The sequence below is a fragment of the Gorilla gorilla genome, chromosome X (genome assembly GCF_029281585.2).
Source record: "Gorilla gorilla gorilla isolate KB3781 chromosome X, NHGRI_mGorGor1-v2.1_pri, whole genome shotgun sequence".
Taxonomy (NCBI): Eukaryota; Metazoa; Chordata; class Mammalia; order Primates; family Hominidae; genus Gorilla; species Gorilla gorilla.
Window position 1 is genome coordinate 30,037,217 of NC_073247.2, and position 26,880 is coordinate 30,064,096.

At 44.9% G+C, this 26,880-nt stretch overlaps 1 protein-coding gene across 10 annotated transcripts in view; it reads right to left on the reverse strand.

Moving 5' to 3' along the window:
- Positions 1-26,880, reverse strand: part of SH3KBP1 (SH3 domain containing kinase binding protein 1) — a 354,705-nt gene that overhangs the window by 25,675 nt on the left and 302,150 nt on the right. For all 10 annotated transcript variants that reach the window (XM_055376721.2, XM_055376717.2, XM_055376718.2 and 7 more), the window contains one exon: positions 12,960-13,045. In XM_055376721.2, the coding sequence (XP_055232696.1) occupies positions 12,960-13,045 (86 nt within the window). The remainder of the gene's footprint in view (positions 1-12,959; positions 13,046-26,880) is intronic.

The following is a 26,880-nucleotide window of genomic DNA, read 5'->3' on the forward strand; positions in this document are numbered from 1 at the left end:
ACTTTATTTAGATATAAGAGGAGCAGGGCCAGGTGCAATGACTCATGCCTGTAATCCCAGCACTTTGGGAAGCGAGGTGGGAGGATTGCTTGAGCCTAGGAGTTTGTGACCAGCCTGTGCAACACAGTGAGATGCATTTTTACAAAAAATAAAAAATTAGCTGGGCATGGTGGTGCACACCTGTGGTCCCTGCTACTTGGGAGGCTGAGGTAGGAGGACTGCTTGAGCCTGGGAGGTTGGGCATGCAGTGAGCTGTGACTGTGCCACTGCACTCCAGCCTGGGCAACAGAGCAAGACCCTGTCTCAAAAAAAAAAAAAAAAAAAAAGAGGAGCAGTCTGATACTCATAATATAGAATTTTAATGCATATGTGAAACAATAATATTCTAATGTCCAGAATTACATGGAAGCCAAAATTACACTTACTACAAAATTTGAGGAGGAAAAACCTTCTGTCTCAAAGCCTAATATGCTTTTTACTACCCTGGGAGAGACAAGAGTCCCCCAAAACTGCTAGAAAGGGCTGGCAGGCTCTCATTCACCAGCCTGGGTAACTTGATGAGCTATTTCTCATTTGTAAACATCAGGAGAAGGTAAAAAGGATTTAAAGTGCTCTGAAAAATCTGACACTCCATGACTTTTTCTTAGGAAAAAAATTACAAGTAATCCTATCTCTATCAAAAAAAAAAGTTAATCTGCTAATTGTACATTTCTGGACACTAAGTTTTTACCTGAGCCACTGCTTCAACGCCTGACTCTCTCTAGGGCCTTTTCCTTGCCCCCAACATTTCTCTTTCCCGCCACCTTCCATCTTTGCAGACGTGAGCTGGACCTATGGTTTTCAAAAGAACTGGCATGTGTCTGCGCCAAGGTTATCACCAGTCATAATGCACTGAGAAAAAGGTCAACATCGTGAGTTTCCCATTAAGCTAAATTTGTTCAATTTTACACTTGGAGATTATACCCTTTCCAATAGGAGATGGCATTTGTTTATTTTGAATATGCATCATTAATAAAAGAAAAATCAAGCCGTCTCCCAAATTAAAAGCCTTTTTTTTTTTTTTTTTTGATAAATGAGCCTGTGAAATTCCAAACAGTATGAACCTCAGGGAGACATGGCTAAGGCCTGGGGAGATGAAGAGAGTGTCACTATAGGTTATGCAAAGGTAAGCTTGGTTCTAAATCAGGGCATCCTGCTGACCTCCAACTCCAACCTTCGCTTGCCACCACCACATCCAATGACCTTTTAATGGGGCCCATCAATGTCACTCTCCAACTGCTAATCACTTTTCTCTTGCAATGAATCAAACTTTACAGGCTCCTAACCTTGGCCAAGGTTTCCAGAACATGCTTTAATGAGAGTCCATGGCTAAATAAGGATTTTGATAATTTACTTAATAAAGTGATACCAGAACAAAATACTTAATAAAATGTCGTGTGTCCATAATGCTTTTAATGTGACAAAGGGATGCCTGAGCACAATTTTCCGGTAGATTGTACATTCCTCTGGATATTTGCAAGTAAAACGGAAGCCATAACCGGGCTCTGCCAATCCATGAGCCCACAGCCAGGGGACGGGGGGAGGGGGGCACCTCAAGCCAAATAAATGCCATGTGAGATCTGAGAGCTGAACATCACCTGTTCCCTTGCTTCCACATTCATTTTCAGTTCAGAGACCTCTGTGGTGTATACTGTGGATGCAGCAAAGGTCACTATATAAGTCTCTTTGTTCTATGAGACTACTTTGAATCCACTGGGTGTACCTCCAGATTTGCATTCTTAAATCTGTAGGTACACCCAGTACCTCCAGAATACGGCACTAGAATACGGTCTCAGCATGTAGCAAACATAGAGGCACTCAAGCCATCAGACTGAATGATGAACGAGAGCCCTGGCCACAGAGATGCAGGCGACCACATTACCAGGGGAGGGAGGACATGCTGACTCTGCACATAGGTGAGCATTTGGGGCTGCCTGCAAGTCCACACAGCTACCAGCCTCTGTGGCCCTCTCCAAGCCAACAGCCATCTGAATTGATGCTCCCTAAATGTCCCTCCACCTCTCTCAGGTCAGCTATTTTGCAGGCTGGTGGGTATAGAGCACTTGGGTAGGACAGTACTAATTTGCTCTCTGTATATTGGAATAATTCATACCACCAAATGCACTGCTGCAGTGAGGTTCTGCAACATTTGCCATCATGTCCCCACTTTGACGTAACCTCCCCGTTTCTATAGCATTTGTGAGGCTTTTCCTACAGGCACTTTCAATGTTTACTGAGTTTGCGCTTATGGGATGTTATGGGGTAAAAGATGTTCGTGAAGACCCTCATAACTAAGCACAAAACCAGCCACCGTGATGGACCACCAAAGGCCAGCAGGACCGCCCTGTGCAAGGTGCACAGGCAGAGGTGAGCACCTTAGTTCTGGTGAGGATCAACATCTTTGAATGAGAAAGTCTAAGTGGAGATGCTCATTTTACACCCAAGATCAGGCCCTTCAAAGGGCCCTGAAGGACCATCTCCTGTAGGACTGGAGGATGCCTTTCGAAATGAGTGCTGGTTGCCAACTTGACCTTGTTTCCTCAGCAGCACACCTCCACTGTGAGCCTGAGAGGCTGGGAACCAGGGGAGGGCTCAAGGGCAATGCAGGGAGAAGGCCATCCACAGAAGCTGTTCTGAATTAGCTACGCCTCTGTAAGTTCGAGGAAGGAACCAAAAATGCTCAGAGGATTGCCTGGGTTAAAAACCCATCAATCAGAAGTGCAACCTGTTTCACTTCCTTTGTATAAAGCGTTTGACCCTCAGCACAATCTCTTTTGCTTTCTGTCATCACACTTGAGAAATGTATAGTGCTTTTCAGCTACTCCTGACAAAAATTTAAGTTTGATCACGATTTGTGTCCCTAGATAGGGACCGGAGCTGCACACGTCCACACATGGGCACCCCAGCCCGTCATATGCAGACTTGACTGTAGACCAGTAGCAACCGTATCTCCTGTTCTTCAGCACAGGTAACATCAACCATGTCCTTGGTCCCAAAGGCTGTGTCTGAAGGTTGCCAGTAAGGAGACAGTGTCTGTAGGATCCAGCCGTGGCTCTTCAGTGAAAGTTCTCATGTCTGAGCAACTAATCCCGAGAGAGCTGGAAGGTGCGGCTGTTGTTCACACACACGCTCAGCCAGTAGTCAATCTGGAACACTCCAAGTGTCATTCATGGGTTTTTGTTTTTTTTTAATGGCAGGCAGGACACAGTATATCTTGTTTTATTGAACCTGAGAAATTGCTCAATGATCTGACATGCTGCAAGGACCAATAACTGGCTCTCTGGCTCCAAAAGGGGAAGTTTAAAATATGTATTTTAAAAACAGGACAGAAAAACCAATAGCCCCAAGTCAGGAGATCTGAATTTTTCCTCAAAATTTGTATGAGAAACCCTTAGAAGTGATTTATTATCATAAAAGGTAGAAATTGCAAAATAAGGTAAGAATGTAATCACTTGTTTGTAGAGATTTGGTGTCACATTCACAGAAATGTTGTGTTAATGGTCGCTATTACAATTGCTCTCTCTTGCTCTCCTGTATAACTTTACCATACAGAGTACACATTTAGAACTTAGTATTGATCAAATTTGTTATTGTCCTTTTATGTAATACCCGTTTAAACACTGGGTAGTTGATCTTTGGCAAATATCTAATCACAAATCCAATACTCTTTCTATTTGAAATCAGACTCAAATGGTATCATTTCACTTGCTGCAAGCCTTAAGATCTCCCCTCTCCCCTCTCTTCTCTCCCCTCTCTCTCTCTCTCCCCCCCCCTTCCTCTTTCTCTCTCACAAAGGTCACAGTCATGTCCTTGGTTGATGTTTAATTACTTCAAATATAATTACTTTTTTGTATATGAAATATTTTCAAACTAGGTTTTATAGAGATTCTCAGGAAATGAGACAGGCCACTCCAGGGAACACAAGTTGCACTTGCAGGGGAAGCCTGTCCTCTTCCTGTTCCTAACACAGACTGGGCTCTCTGGGCCTCGGTGCTATTGACATTTGGGGCTGGGTCAGTCTTTGTTGTCTATGGGGGCTATCCTACACACTGGTGGATGGTTAGCAGCATCCTTGGCCTCTATCCACTAGATGCCAGTAGCATCTCCACCCCCACCCCTACGATGTGACAGTCAAAAATGTCTCCAGACATTGCCAAATGTCCACTTGGGGAGAGCAGTTGAGAAATGCTGATGTGGACCTAGAAGGTTTGGGCTCATGGGTCAGAGAGACCTGGCTTCAACTCCAAATTTTTTTTTTTTTTTTTTTTTTGAGGCGAAGTCTCGCTCTTGTCCCCCAGGCTGAAGTGCAGTGGTGCAATCTTGGCTCACTGCAACCTCCGCCTCCCGGGTTCAAGCGATTCTCCTGCCTCAGCCTCCCAAGTAGCTGGGATTACAGGCGCCTACCACCACACCCAGCTAATTTCTGTATTTTTAGTAGAGACGGGTTTCACCATGTTGGCCAGGCTGGTCTCGAACTCCTGACCTCAGGTGATCTGCCCGCCTTGGCCTCCCAAAGCGCTGGGATTACAGGTGTAAGCCACTGCGCCTGGCCTTCAACTCCAATTTCTTACTAGCCAGATAATCTTGCTCAGTTTCCCCAGCTTGCTTTCTTCCCTGTTCCTTCACTGTAAAAACATGAGTCATTACACATCCTTCATAGGGCTATGGACGGTGAGAAAAAAATAGACAAAACATTTAGTGGGCACCCAGTGAATATTAGTTCTTTCTTTCCTTACTCTTGCTTGCTCTCACTGCTCTTATTTCAACACTAGAACCTCAGGACGATGGAAGAGGGGAGATGAAGGGGGAGGGTTTGTTCTCCACTATATTAGCAGAATGATTCTAACACGAGGATATTCCACACACAGCTCCTGTACTCAGACTGTACCTCAACGAGGATTAAAAGTTATAAAGGCATGTTCTACCCCAAACATGCTTACAAAACACTCCTAATCCTTTCAAATACTTTGGGATTATTGTTTCACCAGGGTTGTAATCAGCTACAGATCAATGCCCAGGTGGACCTTGATTTTTTAAAATGGTGTAAAACAATACACACATTTAACACACTAAGGGGACGTTTTACATTACAAAATGATTACTAGGTTTTGGAGACCTTTTTTTTTTTTTTAAGATGGAGTTTTGCTCTTGTTCCCCAGGCTGGAGTACAGTGGTGTGATCTCGGCTCACTGCAACCTTTGTCTCCCGGGTTCAAGCGATTCTCCTGCCTCAGCCTCCTGAGTAGCTGGGATTACAGGCTCCTGCCACCATGCCCGGCTAATTTTTTTTTTTTTTTTTGTATTTTTAGTAGAGACAGGGTTTCACCATGTTGGCCAGGCTGGTCTCGAACTCCTGACCTCAGGTGATCCACCACCCACCCCCGCCGGCCTCCCAAAGTGCTGGGATTATAGGCATGAGCCACCGCGCCCGGCCTGGAGAGCTTTCTTAACACATCTAAAACGTAATTATATATATAAAGGATTAGTTTACAGATGATGCAGAAACATCAACGTAGTAGTTGTTACTCTAAATAATCACAACTACTTTATAAAGTGGGGCAAAGGAGGCCTGGTGCGGTGGCTCATGACTGTAATTCCAGCACTTTGGGAGGCTGAGGCGGGTGGATCACTTGAGCTCAGGAGTTTGAGACCAGCCTGGCCAACATGGTGAAACCCCGTCTCTACCAAAAAATACAAAAATTAGCCGGGCATGGTGGCATGCACCTGTAGTCCCAGTTACTCAGGAAGCTGAGGTGGGAGAATCGCTTGAATGCAGGAGGTGGAAGTTGCAGTGAGCTGAGATCACACCACTGCATTGCAGCCTGGGCAACAGAGTGAGACCTGGTCTCCAAAAAAAAAAAAAAAAAAAAAGTGGGGCAAAGGGGAACTTTGAATCCCATACTTGATCAGTGGTGTGCATATCTATTTTAACATTGGGACCTCAATGTGAGTGTTAGGAAAATTTCAATTAGTTCTTATTTTTTTCTTTTTAACAGCTTTACTGAGGTACAATTTATACATACCATAAAATTCACCCATGTTATCTGCACAACTCAATAATTTTGGTAAATTTACAGAGTTGTGCAACCATCACCATAATCCCCTTTGAGAACCTTTCCGGAACCTCAAATTGACTGGCTCTTAATACTGTTCCTAGGGCACAGGGAAGTACTTTCACGTTTCCTGGTCCAAAGGAACCACAGGCCCCAGGCATCTGTGAGAGATCTGAGCATGAGTTGAAGTTAGCCTTGATACCTTTCAAACCACTTCCACGTCCCAAGTCTGTTGACTTTAAAGCAAGCAACACTTGTCCCAAAACTGACTACAGTGCAAAGTGCGTTTTGTGGGTCAAGCTGAAAAGACAGAGAGGAAATCTTCACAGTCCTCAAGTGAAGACGGGGTGGGGTCTACGTAAAGAGATGGAAGTGGGAATAGTTTGAGATCTGGATCGGATGGAAAAAAAACAACAGTTCCAACAAAGGTGCTAGGCAACTGAGGAGGAGGAATGACAAGGGCTTTCTCTAAGTCAATTAGTTGAAAACAGGTGGCTTACTTTACAGTAGGCTTCCTATCTGAAGGCCTGTTGCTATGTGCTTTAGTGGGAAAGGAACTGAAAATCTCGATAGCATTGAAGTGTAACAATAAATCCTGCCATGCAGTGGGAACTACAATATACGGCATAATAAAAGTAAACGTTATAGCACTTGACTTCATGGCCTATAATCTCCCATTCAATCGGACAGTGGTTCTTCCATCAGCAAGAGAAAACTGGACAATTTTCATTTCTATTCATGCGCAGGCCTATGTTGGAGTTTGTCCATGTTTTCTATTATGTTACTTGAAATATGGCTGCATAGTTTGATATAAACAATATCTCAAACTGACATCAACAATTTAGTTTTGGACCAATTGATTTCATTCTAATTGATCGCTGGCTGACAGACGCTGGGAGCTGCCCACACAAGATCTGAAAAAGCCATGTTCTCTAATTTAATATTATAATAATTTTAAATTATAGCTTTATTAAGTGGAAACCCAGATTTATTTATAGCTAACATGGATGGTTTCCAGTGGTTTTCAGGGTTGTATTATGCTGTTCACTGCAGCCCACATTTAGACAGCTTCAATTGTCTGAATCACTAACAAAACATTCTGGTACAAATAATTTCCTACTTGATCCAATGCAATGAACAAATGCTACAGAAACAGCCCCGAGGAGAGCCACCCACTTCTGCAATGTCTTTTTCTCCTTGACCGACCCAACTACAAAGAACATTCCTGCCTTTGGGCCTATAGACATTCCGTTTACAATTGTCTCCTCCCTTGGCCTCTCTGATGTTGCAAGATCCTGATTTTCCCTTAAATGTGGACTTGGTGGAGGTTTGGTCTTCAGCCCTAGGTTCTTCTTTGCCTTTTCTCACAGCTAGGACTTTATCTTCCTGACCCAACTATCACTTCCAAGCAAACAACATTAATAGCAAGCATTTCTATCTTTTTTACAGGCCACCAAGTGATCTGACATAATTCTGGAAGACAAGGTGAGGAAGTTGGAAGTTGATAGAGTTGTTTTTTTTTTTTTTTGAGACAGGGTCTGACTGTCACCCAGGCTGGAGTGCAGTGGTATGATCATAGCTCACTGCAGCATTCACCTCCCAGGCTCAAGTGATCCTCCCACCTCAGCCTCCTGAGTAGCTGGGACCACAGGTATGTGCCATCACATCTGGCTATTTTTTTTTTTTTTGGTAGAGATGGAGTCTTATTATATTGCCCAGGCTGGTCTCAAACTCCTAAACTCAAACAGTCCTCCTGCCTCCACCTCCCAAAGTGCTGGGATTACAGGTATGAGTCACTGCTGCATGTTAGTCTTTTTTTTTTGAGATGGGATCTCTGTCACCCAGGTTGGACTGCGGTGTTATGATCTCAGGTCACTGCAACCTCTACTTCCTGGGCTCAAGCGATCCTCCCACCTCAGCCTCCCAAGTAGTTAGGAACACAGGCGTATGCCACTACACCTGGTTATTTAAAAAATTTTGTAGAGATAGGGTCTCACTATACTGCCTAGACTAGTCTCACATTCCTCAGCTCAAACAATCCTCCTGCCTCAGCCTCCCAAAGTGCTGAGATTACAGGTATGAGCCACCTGCCCAGTAGAGATGTTAGTATTCTTTATAGATAAGGAAGCTGAAGCTCAGAGAGTCTGTGGAAATTGGAGAAGGCCACTCAGCTGGGAAGCAGCCAATTCAGCATTCAAACCCAGGTCTGCAGATACTCCTGCCCTCTTCTCTCCAGCCACTAGGAAGCTCCTAATCCCTACCTCCAATTCCTGCCAACCTCTCGAGTCTCAGCCCTCTACCTCCTGCCTCCACTTGGCACTGACACGGGCATGTCTGGCCCACTCTCAGAGCCAACATGCTTAACTAAACTAATCACGTTTTCCTCCAAACCAGCTCCTCCTTCTGACATGCTCATTTCTACCCATGTTGCTGGATTCCCCAGTCACCCGACCCTAAAACCTCAAGACTAACAAATCATTCTCTCCTCCTCCCCACTCCCAAACCCAATCTACTGCCTGACAATATCGCCTGGCAATAATTCTCCTGTATTGCTGCTTCCACATCTATCTCTTCTTTCCTGAGCCTTTCGTAAGCAGCTTAATTCTGGCGCTGCCTCTCACCCCAAGTATCAAATAACCTGACTCCTTGACACCCATCTTTCCTTCACCTGATTAGTCTCACAAAGCTCCAGCAGTTACTATCTGAATTTTTAGACCTGATCCTGTCACTTTGGTGTACTATCAATGATCACCACTGCCTACAGAATAAATTACAAATCCATCTCCCTCAAACTCAATCCAGTCCCTACTTACAATTCCAGGGTGATATAGTTTGGATCTGTGTCTCTACCCAAATCTCACGTTCAGTTGTAATCTCCAATGGAGGCGCGGCCTGGTGGGAGGTGATTGGATCATGGGGGTGGATTTCTTATGAATGGTTTAGTACCATCCCCTTAGGACTGTACTCATGATGGTGAGTGAGTTCTCGAGATATCTGGGTGTTTAAAAGTGTCTGCTCCTCCTTTGCCTTCTGCCATGATTGGAAGCTTCCTGAGGCCTCTCCAGAAGCAGAGGCTGCCATGCTTCCTGAACAGCCTGCAGAATCCTCTTTTCTTATAAATTACCCAGTCTCAGATATGTCTTTATAGCAATACAAGAATGGACTAATACACAGGATAACCCTCCCTCCTTCCCAGCACAAACCCTCGAACACAGCCAGGCTGGTCAACACTCACCACGTGATTTTCCTGCCCACCTCCACTACCCCCACATAAGCAAATCCAACTTCAAGATACAGACAAATCTGTCCCCCTTTATAAAGCCTCTTCCAACAACCTGGGCCCCAGGGAACACTCTCTCCTCCGACTAGCATTACTTTCTACCACTCAGTCATTTATACAGACCTACAGTGTTATTTAACTTTTCATTTGCCATCTTAGGGGCCCAAATGGATCCAAAGCCCCTGGAAGGCAGAGCCCGTGTGTGAGGGCCTCAGTCTCCAGCCAGCCTTGCATTTGAGTAGTAGGTACTCAAGTATTTACTGATCATGTGACTGTCAATCATTATTTCTTACAATGCAAATAAAACATACATTAAATTGTTAACTTGAGGCTGGGCGTGGTGGCTCACACCTGTAATCCCAGCACTTTGGGAGGCCAAGGTCGGAGGATCACTTGAACCCAGGAGTTCAAGGCCAACCTGGGTAACATACGAAGACACCGTCTCTACAAAAATAATTTTTTTAATTAGCCAGGTGTGGTAGTGTGCACCTGTAATCCCAGCTACTTGGGAGGCTGAGGTGGGAGGATTGCATGAGCCCAGGAGTTAGAGGCTGCAGTGAGCAATGATTGCACAGTTGCACTCCAGCCTGGGTGACAGAGCAAGACTATCTCAAAACAAAAATACCATTAACTTGAGAAGATATAGCCTTCTAGGATTAATGTCTCTGTGGCAAAGAGAGAGAGAAAACCAAACCTCAGTACTCTATTTCTGGGCTCCCAAATATATGCAACTGTGCTTAGTTTCCACAGCACGAAAAGCTTCTATAGATGAACCCGCCCCCCCATCAATACCCCCAATATTTCCACACTAGCTCATCAGACTGAAAAACATGTGATTCATATTTTCATGATAGCGATCATAGACATCTCCAGACCCAAAGAATGCAAAGGTCAGAGGTGAATGCTCTTAGCAAGCAAGACAGATTATCCTGCATATTCTGGAGGAGGGAGAATACCTCCCTTCCTATTGACATGAGGGAGGTGACAAGACAGCCTCCTGAGGTCGCACATGACCTTCACCAACCAGCCACCCTGGCTTAAAACAGGGCCCAAATATGAAACTGCGGTGGTAGAACTGGAACTTAGGCTCATTCTGACAATCCCCTTTCATTCACAGCCAATTACTGCTCTGCTCTGCTCTGCCTGCACTTTAAGCAGAACAAAAGCTACAGCAGGCCAGAGTGTCTGTTATTGCATCAGCCCAAGCTATCAGGCTATGCTTCCTGACTGGGCTTCTCAAGGGCTGAGGATGTAAACGAGCTTGTGGAAACAGGGGAAGTACTTTTGGCATTTACAGTCACAGTCACACATCCTAGCCCCAAGCCTGCATGAGATCAGACCAGAGACTGCAGGTCAGCAGTTGCAAAGATGCAACTCTATCAGCAGATTCAGAGGAAAACAGCACCCAAACAGAGGGACAGCAGCAGGAGAGCAGAATGCTCATGTTGGGAGCTCTAGTGCTCTTACAAGGCCTGCCAACCATCGCACATCTGTTTCTAAAGTGAGTGGCCCAAGCAGATGATGCTGGAAAGCTGTCTTCCATGTCAAATCAATCCCTGATAGTGCTTGCCAGAGGTTAGGGAAGGGGGTGGGCTGGAGAAAGGTGGGTGTGGCTTAACAAGAGCAACACAAGGGATCTAGTGGTGATGGAAATGTTCTATGTCTTGACTGTGGTGACAGATACACACACCTACATGTATGATAAAATTGCAGGCTGGGTGCGGTGGCTCACAGCTGTAATCCCGGAACTTTGGGAGGCTAAGGTGGGAGGATCGCTTGAGCCTAGGAGTTCGAGACTAGCCTGGGCAACATAGTGTAACCCCACCTTTACAAAAAATACAAAAATTAGTCAGGCATGGTGGCATGTACCTGTGGTCCCAGCTACTCAGGACGCTGGGGTGGGAGGATCGCTTGAACCTGGGAGGCAGAGGTTGCAGTGAGCCGAGATCGTACCACTGCACTCCAGCCTGGGTGACAGAGCAAGACTCCATCTCAAAATAAACAAACAAACAAATAAATAAATATATATATATATATATACATATATATATATATATATTGCATAGAGCGAAATACACACACAAGTACTAGTAAAACTGTGAAAATCTGAGTAAGATTGGTGGATCATATCAATGTCAATATCTTAGTCATGACGGTGTACTATAGTTCTGTAAGATGTTACTATTGGGGAGAAACTGAGTAAAGGGTACACAGATTTCTATTACTTCTTACGACGGCATGTGAATCTACAATGACTTCAAAATAAAAAGCTCAATTAAAACAAAGTAAATTTTAAAATTCAGCCTTCTATATTATGTAGAATATGAGAGAATGCTAACTTATGACCTTGATAGGTACAAACAGAAGATGTAAAGCTAAAAAAAATTTATACTATTTGGCCATAAAAACGAGATCCTATCATTTGCAACAACATGGATGGAACTGAAGATCATTATGTTAAGTGAAATAAACCAGGTGCAGAAAGAGAAACATTGCATGTTCTCACTTATTTGTGGGATCTAAAAATCAAAGCAATTGAACTCATGGCGGTAGAGAGCAGAAGGATGATTACCAGAGGCTGGGAAGGGTAGTACAGGGCTGGGGTGGGGAGGCGGTGGGGATGGTTAATAGGTACAAAAAATATAGTTAGAAAGAATGAATAAGACCTACTATTTGATAGCACAATAGCATGTCTATAGTCAATAATAATTTAATTGTATATTTTAAAATAGTGTAATTGGACTGTTTATAACTCAAAGGATAAATGCTTAAGTGGATGGGGAAAAATATGTTGAAATGAAGACTTGCACATGGTTGCAAGTTTTTCTTAAAGCAGGTCATTTTCCTCTTCCCAAGAAATGTGATAGCCTGTTGCTAAACAATATGATTATTTTTATATATTTCTATCATTAAATGGCCTTTATGTCAAAAAATAAAATAAAATAATAAGAAAAAATTAGTCCCTGAATCTGGACTTCTTAAAAGGGTTGGCACCCAGGTCAGACCACTAGTGGCCTTAACAGCACACCGGTGGCCTCACACCCACTCACGTACACCTCCAAAAGGACCTCTGACTTTTATTTACCCAGAGAGACTGTAGCTCCCTCCCATTTATCACATGGTGGTATCCTGACCTTGGGAAAACTCACTCATGTTCTGAACTCAGTGGCAATTACCATACCAAAGCTCATTTGAAACTCAGTCAAAAGTGCTGTATCAACAATGAACCCTGCCATCTCACATTTGCATCCATCCACCTTTTTACACAAAATACACAAATCACTGGAAACTGTGAACATAAGGGCTAATGCCCACTTTTTACAAAAAGGCTTATTCATCATTTCTTTTCATTAGATCTTGTAAGGAATTTCTCCTAGGGAGGGGAAAGGTCCCAGGCATTGTGTTTTAATGTGGAAAGCACCATCATTTCCCTTCTTTACAAAACTGTAACACCTAAAGCCAAGCGAGGGTGCCAGCCTGGCATTTCAATGGCTTTATTACTCCTCATCATGCTGGCTGAAGGCAAGCCAGGCTCTGAGGTTCTTTACTAACTCTGTAAAGAGAAGCGAGAACATTGTCCTTACTCACCAATGTCATTGCTGCGGTCCGAGAGATCTTTGTCCAGGATGCCAGATAGCGAACTGCCGGCCAAGTCAATCTTTGGACTGTCACCCCTACATTAAAAACACAAGCCCAGACATTTAATAATTGGTGTGTGTCCTTGTCATTCTGTCAGTTTTCTTGCTGCACACGTTAAGGAGTGTGCTGCGTGTGGAGCGGATGGCACTGTTGCCTGTGAGGGAGCCAGAGAACCAACGAGCTGTCTAGCCACATGAGATGGGGTGCAGACCAGCTGACAGGCTGGATGCATCCCTCTCCAGCACACATTTTCAAAAATGGCTATTTTAATAATGACTGTTCGCCAATGTACTTCCAGCCACAAACCCTCCTGCTGGGTACACAGGGTGCAGTATAGGGCCTGCTCCTGCCCTGCGGCCAAATAAACACTGGCTAATGATAACTGGGAGCTTTCCTTTTAAGGAACAAGGAATTTAGCCAATGCTGCTTGTCAAAGGTCAGCTACTTTCAACCTTGAGAAAAAGGTTTTCTGGCCTGGGGTTGTGGCATCAGCCAGGCTGTTGAAAGGCACAAGGTGTCGAGTTGAGATCTGGCGGCCTGAATGCTGGCACTGGGGCTCAGGCCTGTAACATTAGACGGCTCCTGGATGGGTGCCCCATGCTCATCAGGACACGAATGACTTCCCTCTGTATCTGGGCTAGGAGCAGCTCTGTGGGATGGGAACAAGCCTCCAAGATGACGAGAGAAACCTAGCCTTCTCATGCACAAACAGAAGGTTCCTCCAAATTACTCCACAAGACAGCTCTTTGCACCCTTTTGGGGGGATGAGTCACAAACGAGTTTATCCAAGGGCTATGAGAGCGGTGAAATAGGAAAAGATCCTTGCCCATAAAATGAGAGAGAGAAGCCGAGCAGTTGTTCCCAGCAAAGTAACAGAAATAGTCCATCTCACCGCCCCGAAGGCCACCATGGCCTGAAGTTACACCTCACAATGAGTAGTACCAGATTTAGTCAACAAGCACTTGTCATGTGCCACTTGTGCTGTGGGTATTCAGAGGTGTGCCTACTCTGGAATGGCTTATGGTCTAAATGGGAGAGACAGCCAGCCAGCCACAGGTACACATGGCCTAGGCTATAAGACGCAGGTGTCACAGTCCTATTAGAAGAAAGGAGTGGGTCAGTGCAGGAGATCTGTGAGGCAGAGGGTAGGGGGCAAGGAGGTGGTGTTACACTTGAGCCTTGGAGGAAAAGGGAGAGAGGGCATATTCCTAAGAGGTGTGACTGAGCAATGACTCCAGTGTAGGTGAGAGTGCCAGTGTGGCCAAGTCCCCCGGGACCAAAGCCTGAAGTCCTCAGAGAGAAGTGACAGGACAAAGGCTGGCAAGGTTGGTGAACACCTGACTGCTGGGCCGGATACTACAGGGCTTGTTTTGTCTGGGAGGCAATGAGGGGCCGAGGGACGGTTGTAGCAGGAGACCTGTATACCTGGAGGTCAGGTCAGGGCAGGTGCTGTGGGTGAACTCCAAACCAGGGAGCTGACAGGACAGACTGCTGCGTTTTTCACTGAAAGAATGGGTGGTGAGCAGGGCACGGTGGCTCACGTCTATAATCCCAACACTTTGGGAGGCAGAGATGGGAGCATTACTTGGGATCAGGAGTTTGGGACCAGCCTGGGCAACGTGGTGAAACCCCATCTCTACAAAAAACACAAAAATTAGCCGGGTGTGGTGGTGCATGCCTGTGGTCCCAGCTACTTGGGAGGCTGAGGCAGGAAGATCGCCTGAGCCCAGGGAAGTTGAGGCTTCAGTGAGCCGTGATCGTGACACTGCACTCCAGCCTGTGTGACAGAGTGAGATCCTGTTTCAAAAAAGGGAGTGTTTGTGGGCGCATTTGGCACAACATGCATATTTTTGTGAGGGAGAAAAGGACCAATGGAAGGAGGTGAGTCCTCTTCAACTCCCAAGCAAAAAACACTGCCTCTTAACCTCAAGCATCCTCCACCACAGGAGGGGCAGGGGTGAGAATACCAGGGACCAGGCCTAGGCCTAATGGCTTGGCCTCCACTAAGAGAAAATACAGCTCCAAGACTGTCCTGGGAGTGTGTGTTATGATGCTGGCTGGGCCCTTCCAAGCTAGGCTGAAATAGAAGTTCAGGTAGAGCATGAACTCCTGTACTTGGAAAGGAGAAGCAGCTTAGGCTTCAGAGAAGGACCTTTATTTCCTGCCTCACCCTAACTTCCTAAGGCTGTGGGCTCCCCTAGGCTAGGTTTCCACAGCAAACTCCCTCTCCGTCCCCTGGCTACCCAAGCTTGGGCCCCACCAGGGCCATTGCCTCAGACTGATCCCGAGCCAACAGAAAGGGCAGGATGGAGGACATTTATTTCAAAACATTTCACTGTCAGGGCCCCAGCACCCACTAATTTGAAGGTAACCTGAACGAAATGTTTCAGAAATGCAGAATTATTAGCAGAAATGCATTTTCATTTTTAAGAGTTTTCCCCAGATATAAAGAAATACATTCCTGGGGACCCTTAAATATCATTATCTGGGATCCACAGATCCCAGAAGGATTGGGTGCTGCCATCCTTCAAAATAACAGACTAAACACAAATTATACTCACAACAACCAGACAGCTCTGTCCTTTTTGAAACACACCAAAGATCAAAACTTATAAGACCACATGTCCTGCCCAGGAGAAAGAGAGCACTCAGGCAGTGAGTTTAGTGAACTCTACTCGGCTTTTTTTTTTTTTCCAGTCAAGAGGGAAAGATGGTTTGAGGTGATACCCTGTGGGCAGCTGGGGTTAAGTCAGAGGGGCTGCTGGCAGAAAGATGAAGTTTTGCTCATGAGTTAATCACATGTATCTCGGAACAGCTCAGCAGTTGCTGAACATGTGGCTTATTTGTGTATTATGGTAACTGTCAATCTGGGAGCTGCTGTTTCCCTCTGTGATTTGACAGCTGGAAGCTTCCAATCAAATGTGAGCCTGTCTCCAGAAACTTTAGAGGACCCTAGAGGACCCTATTGTGCATTACTATGCTTTATTACTTTACTGCTCTTATTTTCCTTTTATTGTCATTCTCAACTATTTTATTCTTTTATATATAAAGTAATATATATGTTATATATAGTACATATATATGTCATATATAGTACATATGTTATATATAGTACATATATATGTCATATATAGTACATATGTTATATATAGTACATATATATGTTATAGAGTACATATATGTTATATAGAGTATATGTTATAGTCATATATGTTATATATAGTACATATATACGTTATATATAGTACATATGTTATATAGTACATATGTTATATAGTACATATGTTATATATAGTACATATATATGTTAGAGTACATATATGTTATATAGAGTATATATGTTATATATAGTCATATGTTATATATAGTACATATATATGTTATATAGTACATAGATATGTTATATATAGTACATATATATGTTATATAGTACATATATGTGTTATATATAGTACATATATATGTTATATATAGTACACATGTTATATATAGTACATATATAGTACATATATATGTCATATATATGTACTCTCTCTCTGTCTATATATAAAAGAATAAAATGTTTTTTTTTTTTAAGACATGGTCTCATTCTGTCGCCCAGGCTGGAGTGCAGTGGTGTGATCTCGGCTCACTGCAACCTCCGCCTCCCAAATGGATTTTATGCATCAGTGTGTTTTTCACAGTGTTATTTGTAATGAAGAAAAACTAAAAAGAACTAGAATCTTTCATAAATAGGAAAACACTTGAATAAACTATGATATTTGATGGACTTTTATATAGCCATCTGAACGATGTTTATAAATGGCTTATACTAACAAGAATGAATGCTTACGTTGCAATGTTAAGGGACAAAGGCAGGTTAAAAACAACACACACAGCAGCACACATATACCCACGTGCCCTCCTGACATATTAGGAAGAGCGATTTTAAGACTGGAAGAAAATTTACAGTGGTTATTCCTGGGTAGTCTGATGGGTGATTTCCACCACCCAGTTCAGTAGCTGGAACATGGCAGGGACTCAAAAAACATCTGTGGAACTAGTGAACATTTGCCAGATTTTCTGAAATGAGAATGCATTATGTATTTGTACAATAAACGCACTTGTCCCTCAATATCTAAAGTTGTATGCTGTTCAATATGATCACATCTATGGAAAACTGGCGAAAAACAAACAAAATCATACATAGGAAAAAGACGAGAAAGAAATAGTCCAAAATGTTAATAGTAGTAATCTCTGGGATAAGATTATAGGTGGATTTTTCCTTCCTTTTAAAGTTTACTTTTATTTTATTTTCTTGAGATGGAGTCTCACTCTGTCACCCAGGCTGGAGTGCAGTGGCGTAATCTTGGCTCACTGCAACCTCTGCCTCCTGGGTTTCAGCAACTCTCCTGTCTCAGCCTCCTGAGTAACTGGGATTACAGGCGCGTGCCACCACATCAGGCTAATTTTTGTATTTTTAGTAGAGACAGGGTTTCACCATGTTGGCCAGGACGGTCTTGAATTCCTGACCGCAAGTGATCTGGCCACCTTGGCCTCCCAAAGTGCTAGGATTACAGGCGTGAGCCACCATGCCCGGCCTAAAGTTTACTCTTAATAATAGCAACTAGAGGCTTATCTAATTCAGGCAGCTCATGTTCTCTCTCCTTTCTCTCCAATAGTATTACCAAGGTAAAAGCTGAGATTGCCTGGATCCTGCCTCACAAGCTCTCCTTTAAGAACCACCCAGGCAGTAGGTGGCCCACGAGGTCATCTCTCCTGGGAACTGGTTTGCAGGCCAGGGGTGGAGTTATGAACCCTAGACTTAAAAATCCAGGCCAGGTGTGCTACATCTAAACCTGCTGTTCATCACCCGTGTGACCTTGGCCGGGTTACTGAACCTCTCTGGAACTTGAGTGCTTCATCAACAAAATGACTGGTGGGCTAGCTTCAACAGGATCACCTCCGAGAGGCGTTCTATCTAGAGCTCTTGTTCCATAATTTCAACATTAGAGAAATGTTGGAGTCTGGGGTGGGCTTGGAGTGGAGATGGTCCTGTGAGTTGTGGCAAATTCTGGGACATTTCATCATCTCCTTTGACTCCAAATTTCATGTCTCTGGCCAATGTTGTGAATTCCTTCCCTTCCCACTTGACTTGAGCAAATGTAACTCACCCTTTTAGCACTCAGAGATCCACCTCTCTTCCTCGTGTTTCCTGCAACACACCCCTGTATCGCAACCCTTATCACAGCACTTCATATTTATATATGTACCCAGTAATCTTCCCCACTTATTCTTCGGAATGGGATTTTGTCACTTTTGTTTCCTCCTAGTACAATGCTTTATACATTTATGTATGCCAAAAAGTGTTTAACTAAATGAATAAGCAAACGTTGTGATTTTTCTGGGCCTTGTACACGTTAGGAAATAACCTGTGGATAAGTTATATTCTTGATATAGTGTGGATGACTTATAAACAACAGAAATTTATTTCTTACAGTTCTGGAGGCTGGGAAGTCCAAGGTCAAGATGTCAGCAGATTCTGTCTGGTGAGGACCCAGCTTCCTTCTCGCTGTGCCCTCACGTGGTGGAAGGGAGAGGGGTTTCTTTTATAAAGGCATTAATCCCATTCATGAGGGCTTTGCCCCAATGACCTAATCACCTCTCAAAGGCCCCACCTCTTATTCTGTCACCTTGGGAGTGAGGATTTCGACACATCAATTTGTGGGAGGGGGAGGTATAAACATTCAGACCACAGACTTGAGTATAGTGTCAACACCTTTTAAACAAAAAAATTCTTGCAGATCCCCATGTATATGTCTGTTATGGACTAAATTGTGTCCTCTCAAAATTTATATGTTGAAGTTGAAACCCCTCAATACCTCAAAATGTGACTGTATTTAGAGATGGGCCTTTTAAAGAGGTGATTAAGTTAAAATGAGGCTGTTAGAAGAGGCCTCAGAAGAAACAAACCCTGCGGCTACCTTGATCTTAGACTTCTAACCTCTACAACTGTGAGGAAATAAATTCTGTTGGTTAAGCCACTCAGACTAATACAACATCCCTGTTTGAGAAATCATAAGAAACAAAAAACAGCCAACGACAATGGCTATCAGTGGAAAACTGTTGCCACAAGGGCATTTTGTCTTTGCAACTGTTAAAATTATAAAGAATACCACACAAATGAAAAACAAAGGTGCAAATTGCTTGTAGCTACTAGACGCTCTATCCCCAATTTTAGGAGCATTGTTCTAATGGCACTGGATAAAAAGAAAAAACTATTATGCTCCAAGTTGGCCAAGGTAGCTGTCCCTCAAGTGGCATTTAGTGTGACCTGGGGTGAACCCTTGTCAGGGAGGGGCTTCTGACTCAGGAGAGTGTTTTACATCTCTGGGATTTGCCTGCAGGCCCCTTACAGATGGTCAGATAGCCTGAACCACAAGGGACCATCCTGAAGAAACAGGAACTAATCATCCCTGAGCAACTCCTCCCCAGATTCTAAAGCACCAGCCACATGTTGATAGGAAGGAGAGTGGGATCTCTCCAGTCTCTCCAACTGAGCCGTGATCCCTCATGCCAAGCACCAGACACAGGCTTAAGTTGAAATGATCTTCGACACAGGACCAGAAGCAAGCCTATTTTGAAAACACAGTAGGTGAAGTTTAAAAAAGGTTCTGATCCTTCCAAGTAGGGAAGCTGCAGCTGGTGTTTTGACAGTGTTCAGACTGTGGGTGTGCAAGCATTTTACAATGTCTATTTGGAAATGCCTTTCACTGTATTTATAGACTCTTAGAACAATGCTAATGAATTTCAGTTCTGAAAAATACCAAAATTTCTGAAATTCTGTGAAGCATGTATCTGGAGTGGCTGACACCCAATGAGGATGCAGCCCCTCAGTGGTCCCTGTTCTCCCCAGTCTGCCCAGCATGTGGGTACCATTTGGCAAAAGGGATGTTATTAAATTCAGAGAAAAAGGAAAAAGCCCATCCTTTTGTAATTTGCAAGCTCCTGCAAGTGTTTCTGTCTGGTGAGTTTCTATGCCTACAGCTGTTAACTAAAAGGAGAACATAAGAGAAGTCAGGAGATACTACCATATATCCAAAGGCATCAGAAGAAAGTTGCCCTTACTTGTTTCTGATTTTTAAATCAAAGTAATGCAATGTTCTTATATCTTACCTAGCAGTTTTCGTTATGGACACTTAGGACACATGACTTGGATAGGCAAGTACCGGCTAAAAGTCTCCTTGTTTTACTAAAGCAGGAACCTAAATCACAGAGAAGAGACTGATGAGCCCAAGCACCGCACCAGGTATAAGTAGAACCTATGATCCCATAGAAATAACAGCAGCTCACCCCCTTTGAGAATGAAAAAAAGAAAAAGAAAAAAGAAACAACAGCAGCAGCTACTGTTTACTGAATGCCTACCATGTGCCAGGCACTAGAATAAGCACTTAAAAAAAAAAAAAAGAAAAGAAAGAAAGTCTCACTCTGTTGCCCAGGCTGGAGTGCAGTGGCATGATCACAGCTCACTGTAGCCTCGAATTCCTGGGCTCGAGTGATCCTCCTGCCTCAGTCTCCTGTGTAGCCGGGATTACAGGTACATGCTACCATGCATGGCTAATTTAAAAAAAAATTTTGTAGAGATGGGGCTCTCACTATATTGCCCAGACTGGTTTTAAACTCCTGGCCTCCAGCAGTCCTCCAGCCTCAGCCTCCCAAGTCACTGCGATTACAGGCATGCTTTAAATACTCAATCCTCACAACCACCCCTTGAGGTACCTACTATGCGCAGCCCCTTGAGTGAAGGGCTCATTGCCCCTACTGCCTGCTGGGAGTGCTGTCAGCAGGCAGCTGCCAGTTGTCAGCTATTCCAGGGACCATCTCAGCTGCAGAGAGCCTCCTCAGCCAAGGCACTCCCTCCCCTCCAGGGCAGCCCACACCCCATGGTATCAAAGTCTCAGCCATCTCAGCCCAACATGGGATGACTCAGATGGGCCATTTTGGCTCCAAAACTTCCCATGGATTTGGCCAAGGCTTTTTGAGCCAGTATCACATCATGACTTCTCCCTCTGCCCAATCCTTCTTCCTTTTTGCTTCATAGGTATTGAACTCTAAAACATATCTTCATGTTAAATGCTGGCTCAGGGTATGCCTTCTAGAGAACCCCACCAGTGACATCCTTGTTTTCATTACATAGATAAGGAAACTGGGGCTCAGTGAAATTAAGTCACTTGCTGATTAAGGGTCATAAAAGCAGTAAAGTGGCAGGGTCTAGAATTGGGCCTATTAAGTCCAACTCCAGAGCCCAAGCTCTTGACTCCTTCTCGAAGCTGCTTTAGTCAGCCTTCTGGTCTTCCAAGCTGGGGATCTGGCCTTGGAGACAGTGAGTTATCAAGGATGCCAGGCAGCCTGTGTCACCCCGGCTCACTGCCAGCTAAGTAAATTACCTTTGCCTCTCTCAGTTTAAAAGTACTACTAATAAACAAAAATCATGCACTCGACCTATCCAGAGGGGCCTGTTCTTCCCACTCAGACTCAAGATATAAGATGGGGCTCGTGCACAGACGGGAATGTGGAAGATGCACCATGTGCATCTCTCGAGACCATGAACTCGGCCAGTGGCATGGCCCAATTTAGCCTGCGTTGGGACAGTTAAGCCAAGACATGTGGTACAGACAAGGTGCTGAAGTGCACAGGAAGCCAAGGCAAGCAAACAAACAAGTAAATTAGCAGTAGCACTAACAGCAGCCACAAAAAAAAAATTACCAAAAAGAACCCACAAACCTTTCGGAGGTGAGCAAGGATGAAAGAAGAAAGAGCAAATCTACCGATTGATACTGAACCAGAGTCCAAGTCCATATGGTGACTCTTTTTGGCAGCAACACCCCCACTCTCCGCCGCCACCCCGTGCCCCAGAAAGGAGGTACAAGTGTTTGGGCTTCAACTGCCTACAAAATTTGACAAGGAGGAAAGAAAGCTGGGAAGAAAAGGAAAGGAAAAGAAATAGAAACGCCCCATTGCCTGTGCTTAGGAAACCACTGAGGCACACACCACACATCCTCTATTGTTCATCGCTTTTCATTGCATTGGGAACAGATGATAATGGATGTCAAATGTGCAGATCCTAGAGAAACCACTCGAATTATCCTATCTTCTTTTTTTATGACAACTTTTTACTTTATTTCAATAGCTTTTGGGGTACACGTGATTTTTGGTTACGTGGATGAATTGTACAGCAGTGAAGTCTGGGATTTTAGAGCACCTGTCACCTGAGAACCTATCTTCTTTCTTTCTCCAACTCTGCAACCTTGCTTATCACTCCCTCCTAGTGTAAAACTACTGCATCTCATTGTTTACCTCTGTGGCCCTGTCCAGTCGGGTGCCTGAGGATACAAGGCCAACGCAAGTAAGCGCGCCCTTCCTGCTCTCCTGGCTGCCTACTTATAACATCTCAGACTTCAGCTCTGATTGTTAAAGGTGAGTAGAGAGTACCCAGCTGAAGCCCCCATTTTATTACAGACAGAGGTCCTGTGCTCTGAGAGTGGGGAGTGATATACCCAAGGTCACCTAGTTGATTGCTGGCAGAGCTGGAACCAGATGGAAAGTTCCTCATGCCAAGCCAGTCCAATCTTTTCCTACCACATTTGGGATGGCAATAATGTAAGTGAGCATCCGTGTGCATAGGTTTTATGCTCCAAGAGATGTTTTTCTCTCAAATGAACAGCAACAAGAGGGCCCCGCCCATCTGTGAAGATAGCAGATGCAAAGCCAGTCCTTCAGAAGCATTCTGCCCCAGGAGGGATGTTACTGCCCATGGAACTTGGATCCTTCCATCAGGAAAGGACAAAATGGGAGTATCAGTAACCCCAGTTTCCTTTGCTCCTCAGATGGAGGGCAGGAGGAGCCTCCCTCCCTTTCCCAGAAATCCAAATCCAAAGGTTCTGCTGTTATCTGCTATGAGTCCCCACATACTCACCTGGTAGCCAAAAATGTCCCAGGAATCACAGGAACTTTTGGACTGAAAAAGTGGTACCATTTTAATGTGGGACAAGCAGAGGGAGGCCAGGGGCACAAGAAGCAGAAACCAGAGTGGTTTTCCTGGCAGCTCTCCCTTTGCATCGTGCGTCCTTGTCTGGATAAGCACAAACAAGCTTGGCTATTTATAGATGGTGAAGACACGCTGGAAGGTGATGGGAAAGTGCTCACTCAATTCCCCTCCAAATTCCTGGTCATTGTGCAGACTCTGCAAATATATCTGGAAGAAGACCTCTCTCCAGAGCCCATCCAGGGCCTGACGAGCCCTGCAATCCACTATGGCACAAGGATGATGACATCCGTAGACATCACCTGCAAACCCACAGCTTGACATCTCAAAGAGGCGCAAGGGGCTTTAAGGATGCTGAGCCCCCATCTTGCGCAGTGTCTGGAGGAATGAGAATTCATCATCATGTGACTGTCAGAAAAGTTTGCAGGGTTCCGTGTGGAGGAAAGACATAGCCCATGGAAAACACATTCTAGAAACCAATTAGTACAAAGCATGCGTGAGGTGTTAACATTTCCTACTGTTTCACTGCCTGATTCTGGCCATCAGTGGCAGGAAAATCCATGTGACTCAGCCTGGGCTGAGGCTAAATCCCATCACTACGGTTGATTCACTTTATGTGTGGGAGGAAGGAAAGAGAGTGAGAGAAGATAATATGTACAAATGGAATGAGGTCAGCAAATCATGCAGATGTCCCTAAAGTATGACAAGGTACTTCCCCCCATGCCTGTGACCTATGGGACTACCTTCCATCAGTTGCTGGCCTTCCCTGGGTCCTGGCTCTTGCTGCAGCTGGGGGAGGCCACTCATGCTTCCACCCGGAGGATGTCCACTTTTCCACTCCCTTGGGGCCCCAGAGCCTGATGCAGGAACCCCTCCCCCATGGAGGTCACAGATTTGGTGAGTGCCTCTCAAGTTGCCAGGCAATGAGCTAGGCCCCTGAGGTGGAGCAGTTTGTTTAAACTCTCCACACCTGAGCAAGGTAGGCCTTGTGGTATCATTTTGCAGGGGAGGGAATAGAGTGAGACTCAAGGTGGTGAGCACCTTGCACGAAGTCACAGGGTATCTAAGAAGAGGGTTGGGGTTTCAACCCCAGTGTGCCTGGCCCCAAAGCCCAAGCAAGCAGTGGGTGGGCCTGGTTACCATAGTTAACTACTACCTAGAAGAGGGCCTGGGCAAAGGTAGGCACTTAACGAGTATTTGAAACAAACAAATGAATCGTACACACACATGCACACATATACACACACACAAATTTTCTTTCCTTCCTGAATCTATATCTAGCACCCATTCTCCATCTTTTTTCCATAGCCAATTTCTCACAAGACAAGTCTACCCACGCTTGGCCGCTTGCCCATTCTCTCTTCAACTCACCCCAAATCTGTCTCCTGCCCACAACTGTTGCATGGAAATTGCTCGACTGGGATCACCAAGGGCCAACTAATGAGCAAAGCCTGGGTGTCCCTGGCTCTCGAGATGGCAGTGGTTCTCACAATGTGGTCCCCTGACCAGTAGCAGCAGCAGCAGCAGCACTGGGAGCTTGGGAGAAATGCAAATTCTCAGGCCTTAATTCAGACCTACTGAGTTAGAAACCTGGGGTGCCAGCAATCTGAGTTTCAACAAGCACCCCTAAACACCCGTGATTCGGATGCACGCCCAGGTGTGAGCACTGCTGATCAGCAGTTGCTCCACACTTCCTCCTTCTAGCTTCCATGACATCACACTCCTCCTACCCTTTTGGATGGCTCCTAGGCCTTCCTCCACCCTGTACGCAGTGATTTTCCCTGCTGCTGTCTCTACTCTTTCCTCCTCCTGTTCTCCGTAATCTCCTGCAGTGGTCATATCTATTCCATGCTTGTAACTACCATCTATAAGCCAATGACATCCACCTCTGTAACTGCTTTTTTTTCTCTTTTTAATTATTTAGAGACAGGGCTTCACTCTGTCACCCAGGATGGATGGTGTGTAGTGGTGCAATCATTGCTCACTACAGCCTTGAACTCCCAGGCTCAAGTGATCCTCCCACCTCAACCTCTCAAGTAGCTGGGACTACAGACATGCAACACCATGCATGGCTAATTTTAAAACTTTGTAGAGATCTCTATGTTGCCTAGGCTAGTCTAGAACTCCTGGCCTTAAGTGATCCTCCTGCCTCTGCCTCTCAAAGCACTGGGATTACACATGTGAGCCACTGCACCAAGCCGACCTCTGTAATTTCTAGCCAAGACTTCTCTCCTGAATTCTCCAAAGATAAGTCTTCATCCTGATTTGTATTAAAGGAGGGAAACACACAAAAATCACACAAGGAATCACTAGGAAGCTTTAGAAAGAAATTCACAACACCTGAGTAATCCCAATTCAAAATGATGGGCTAAGCATCCAAGTATCCAGTTTACCTGCTGACTTAGGGAACATTGCACACACTCACTAGCTTTCTCTTCCTCTTTTTTGATTAATGGATTGATTAGTTTATGCCTAATAAAAGCAAAGAGGTCTTTTCTTAATGCTTTCTTTTGGTGGGCATGGGAGTTGGACACCTCACGGAGTGATCAGTACCTGGAAGCTTATTTCCTGCTACATCATAACCCCAAGGTCTTAAGCCAAGATGCCTTGGTAAATTTAAAGAAAAAATTAACTTCCATGCTCTTAAGTTGGTCCCAAGAGAGACATCTGCCCTTCCCTATGCACTTAGTTGATGTTTGGCATATAAATGTTTACTTAATCTTTGCCTCAAGCTAAAATGCCTCAGAACTCATCAGTCACTTAACTCCCAGTGTTTCTCTGAAATCCAGTGCTCCAGCATCACTACAGGTTAAAAAAAAAAAAAAAAGCGATTCCACTGCGTGCTGCCCCTCCCCTTATCCTATGCTCCAATTCTCTCCGTATAGCCTCCAGCTCTTCACAAGAAGTCCACATGGTATGTTTAACATTTAAAGCAATAGGTCATCTCCAAGTGGCATAGGTCTGGAAAGTCACCGGGCCTCCTACCCACATCCTGGTGTCCATCATCCAACTGCCTATCTTCGAAAGCAATTCCTGGGCACATGTTTCCACATGTAAAGTCAATGGACAGTGACCTCTGGGATGTCTGATTCATAGCAACCAACTCCCCCATATCTGGACCCTTCTTATTGAATGGTCCGCTTCCATCCTGACATTCTCAGCCACCGGCCAAAGCAAAAGCTGTTAATTCTGCTCTGCCCGACAGAGGATAGAGCCAGCAGGCTCACACCACCTGCTACCACACTGTCAAACCCTCTTGTCACTATCATCAACTCCCAGAACACACCAGCACCCATGGGAGGACACTGGCTTGTAGAACATTGGCCTCCCTGACTCCAGCTCTTGCCATCTTCCTGAGCCTATGGTGGCCGCGTGGGTGATCCATCCCCAACTCCGGCCCCTCCTTCCTCGGTATCTTCAGTTCTATGACCTTCATTCATTCATCTTCAGTCACCCACATTTGTGGCCACAACCATTGCGAATGTTTTCATCTTCCAAACAAACCCACCTCCAAGGTTGTAAGCACCAATCTCCCCTTTCTGATCACCATCTCCTGTGCTTCCTTCCAGCCATCAACTTTGCCCTGCTCCCACTCCATCCTTGCTGGCCTCACTTCCTCTCCTTCATCCCAGACCTTCTCCCCACATCTCTAACTCAAGGCTCCCTGACACCTGCCCCTGGCCACTCAGAGAGCATGTGCTACAGCGGGAGACAGGCAAAGCTCCCCAACTCACAGTGAAGGTCCTGCTCTAGCTTCTCTATTCTTTGGGAAGAAAATGACTAATCCTTATGCCTTGGGATGTCTGAGTTTGGGAGGATTAACAAGCCTGCTTTGGACTGCTCAGG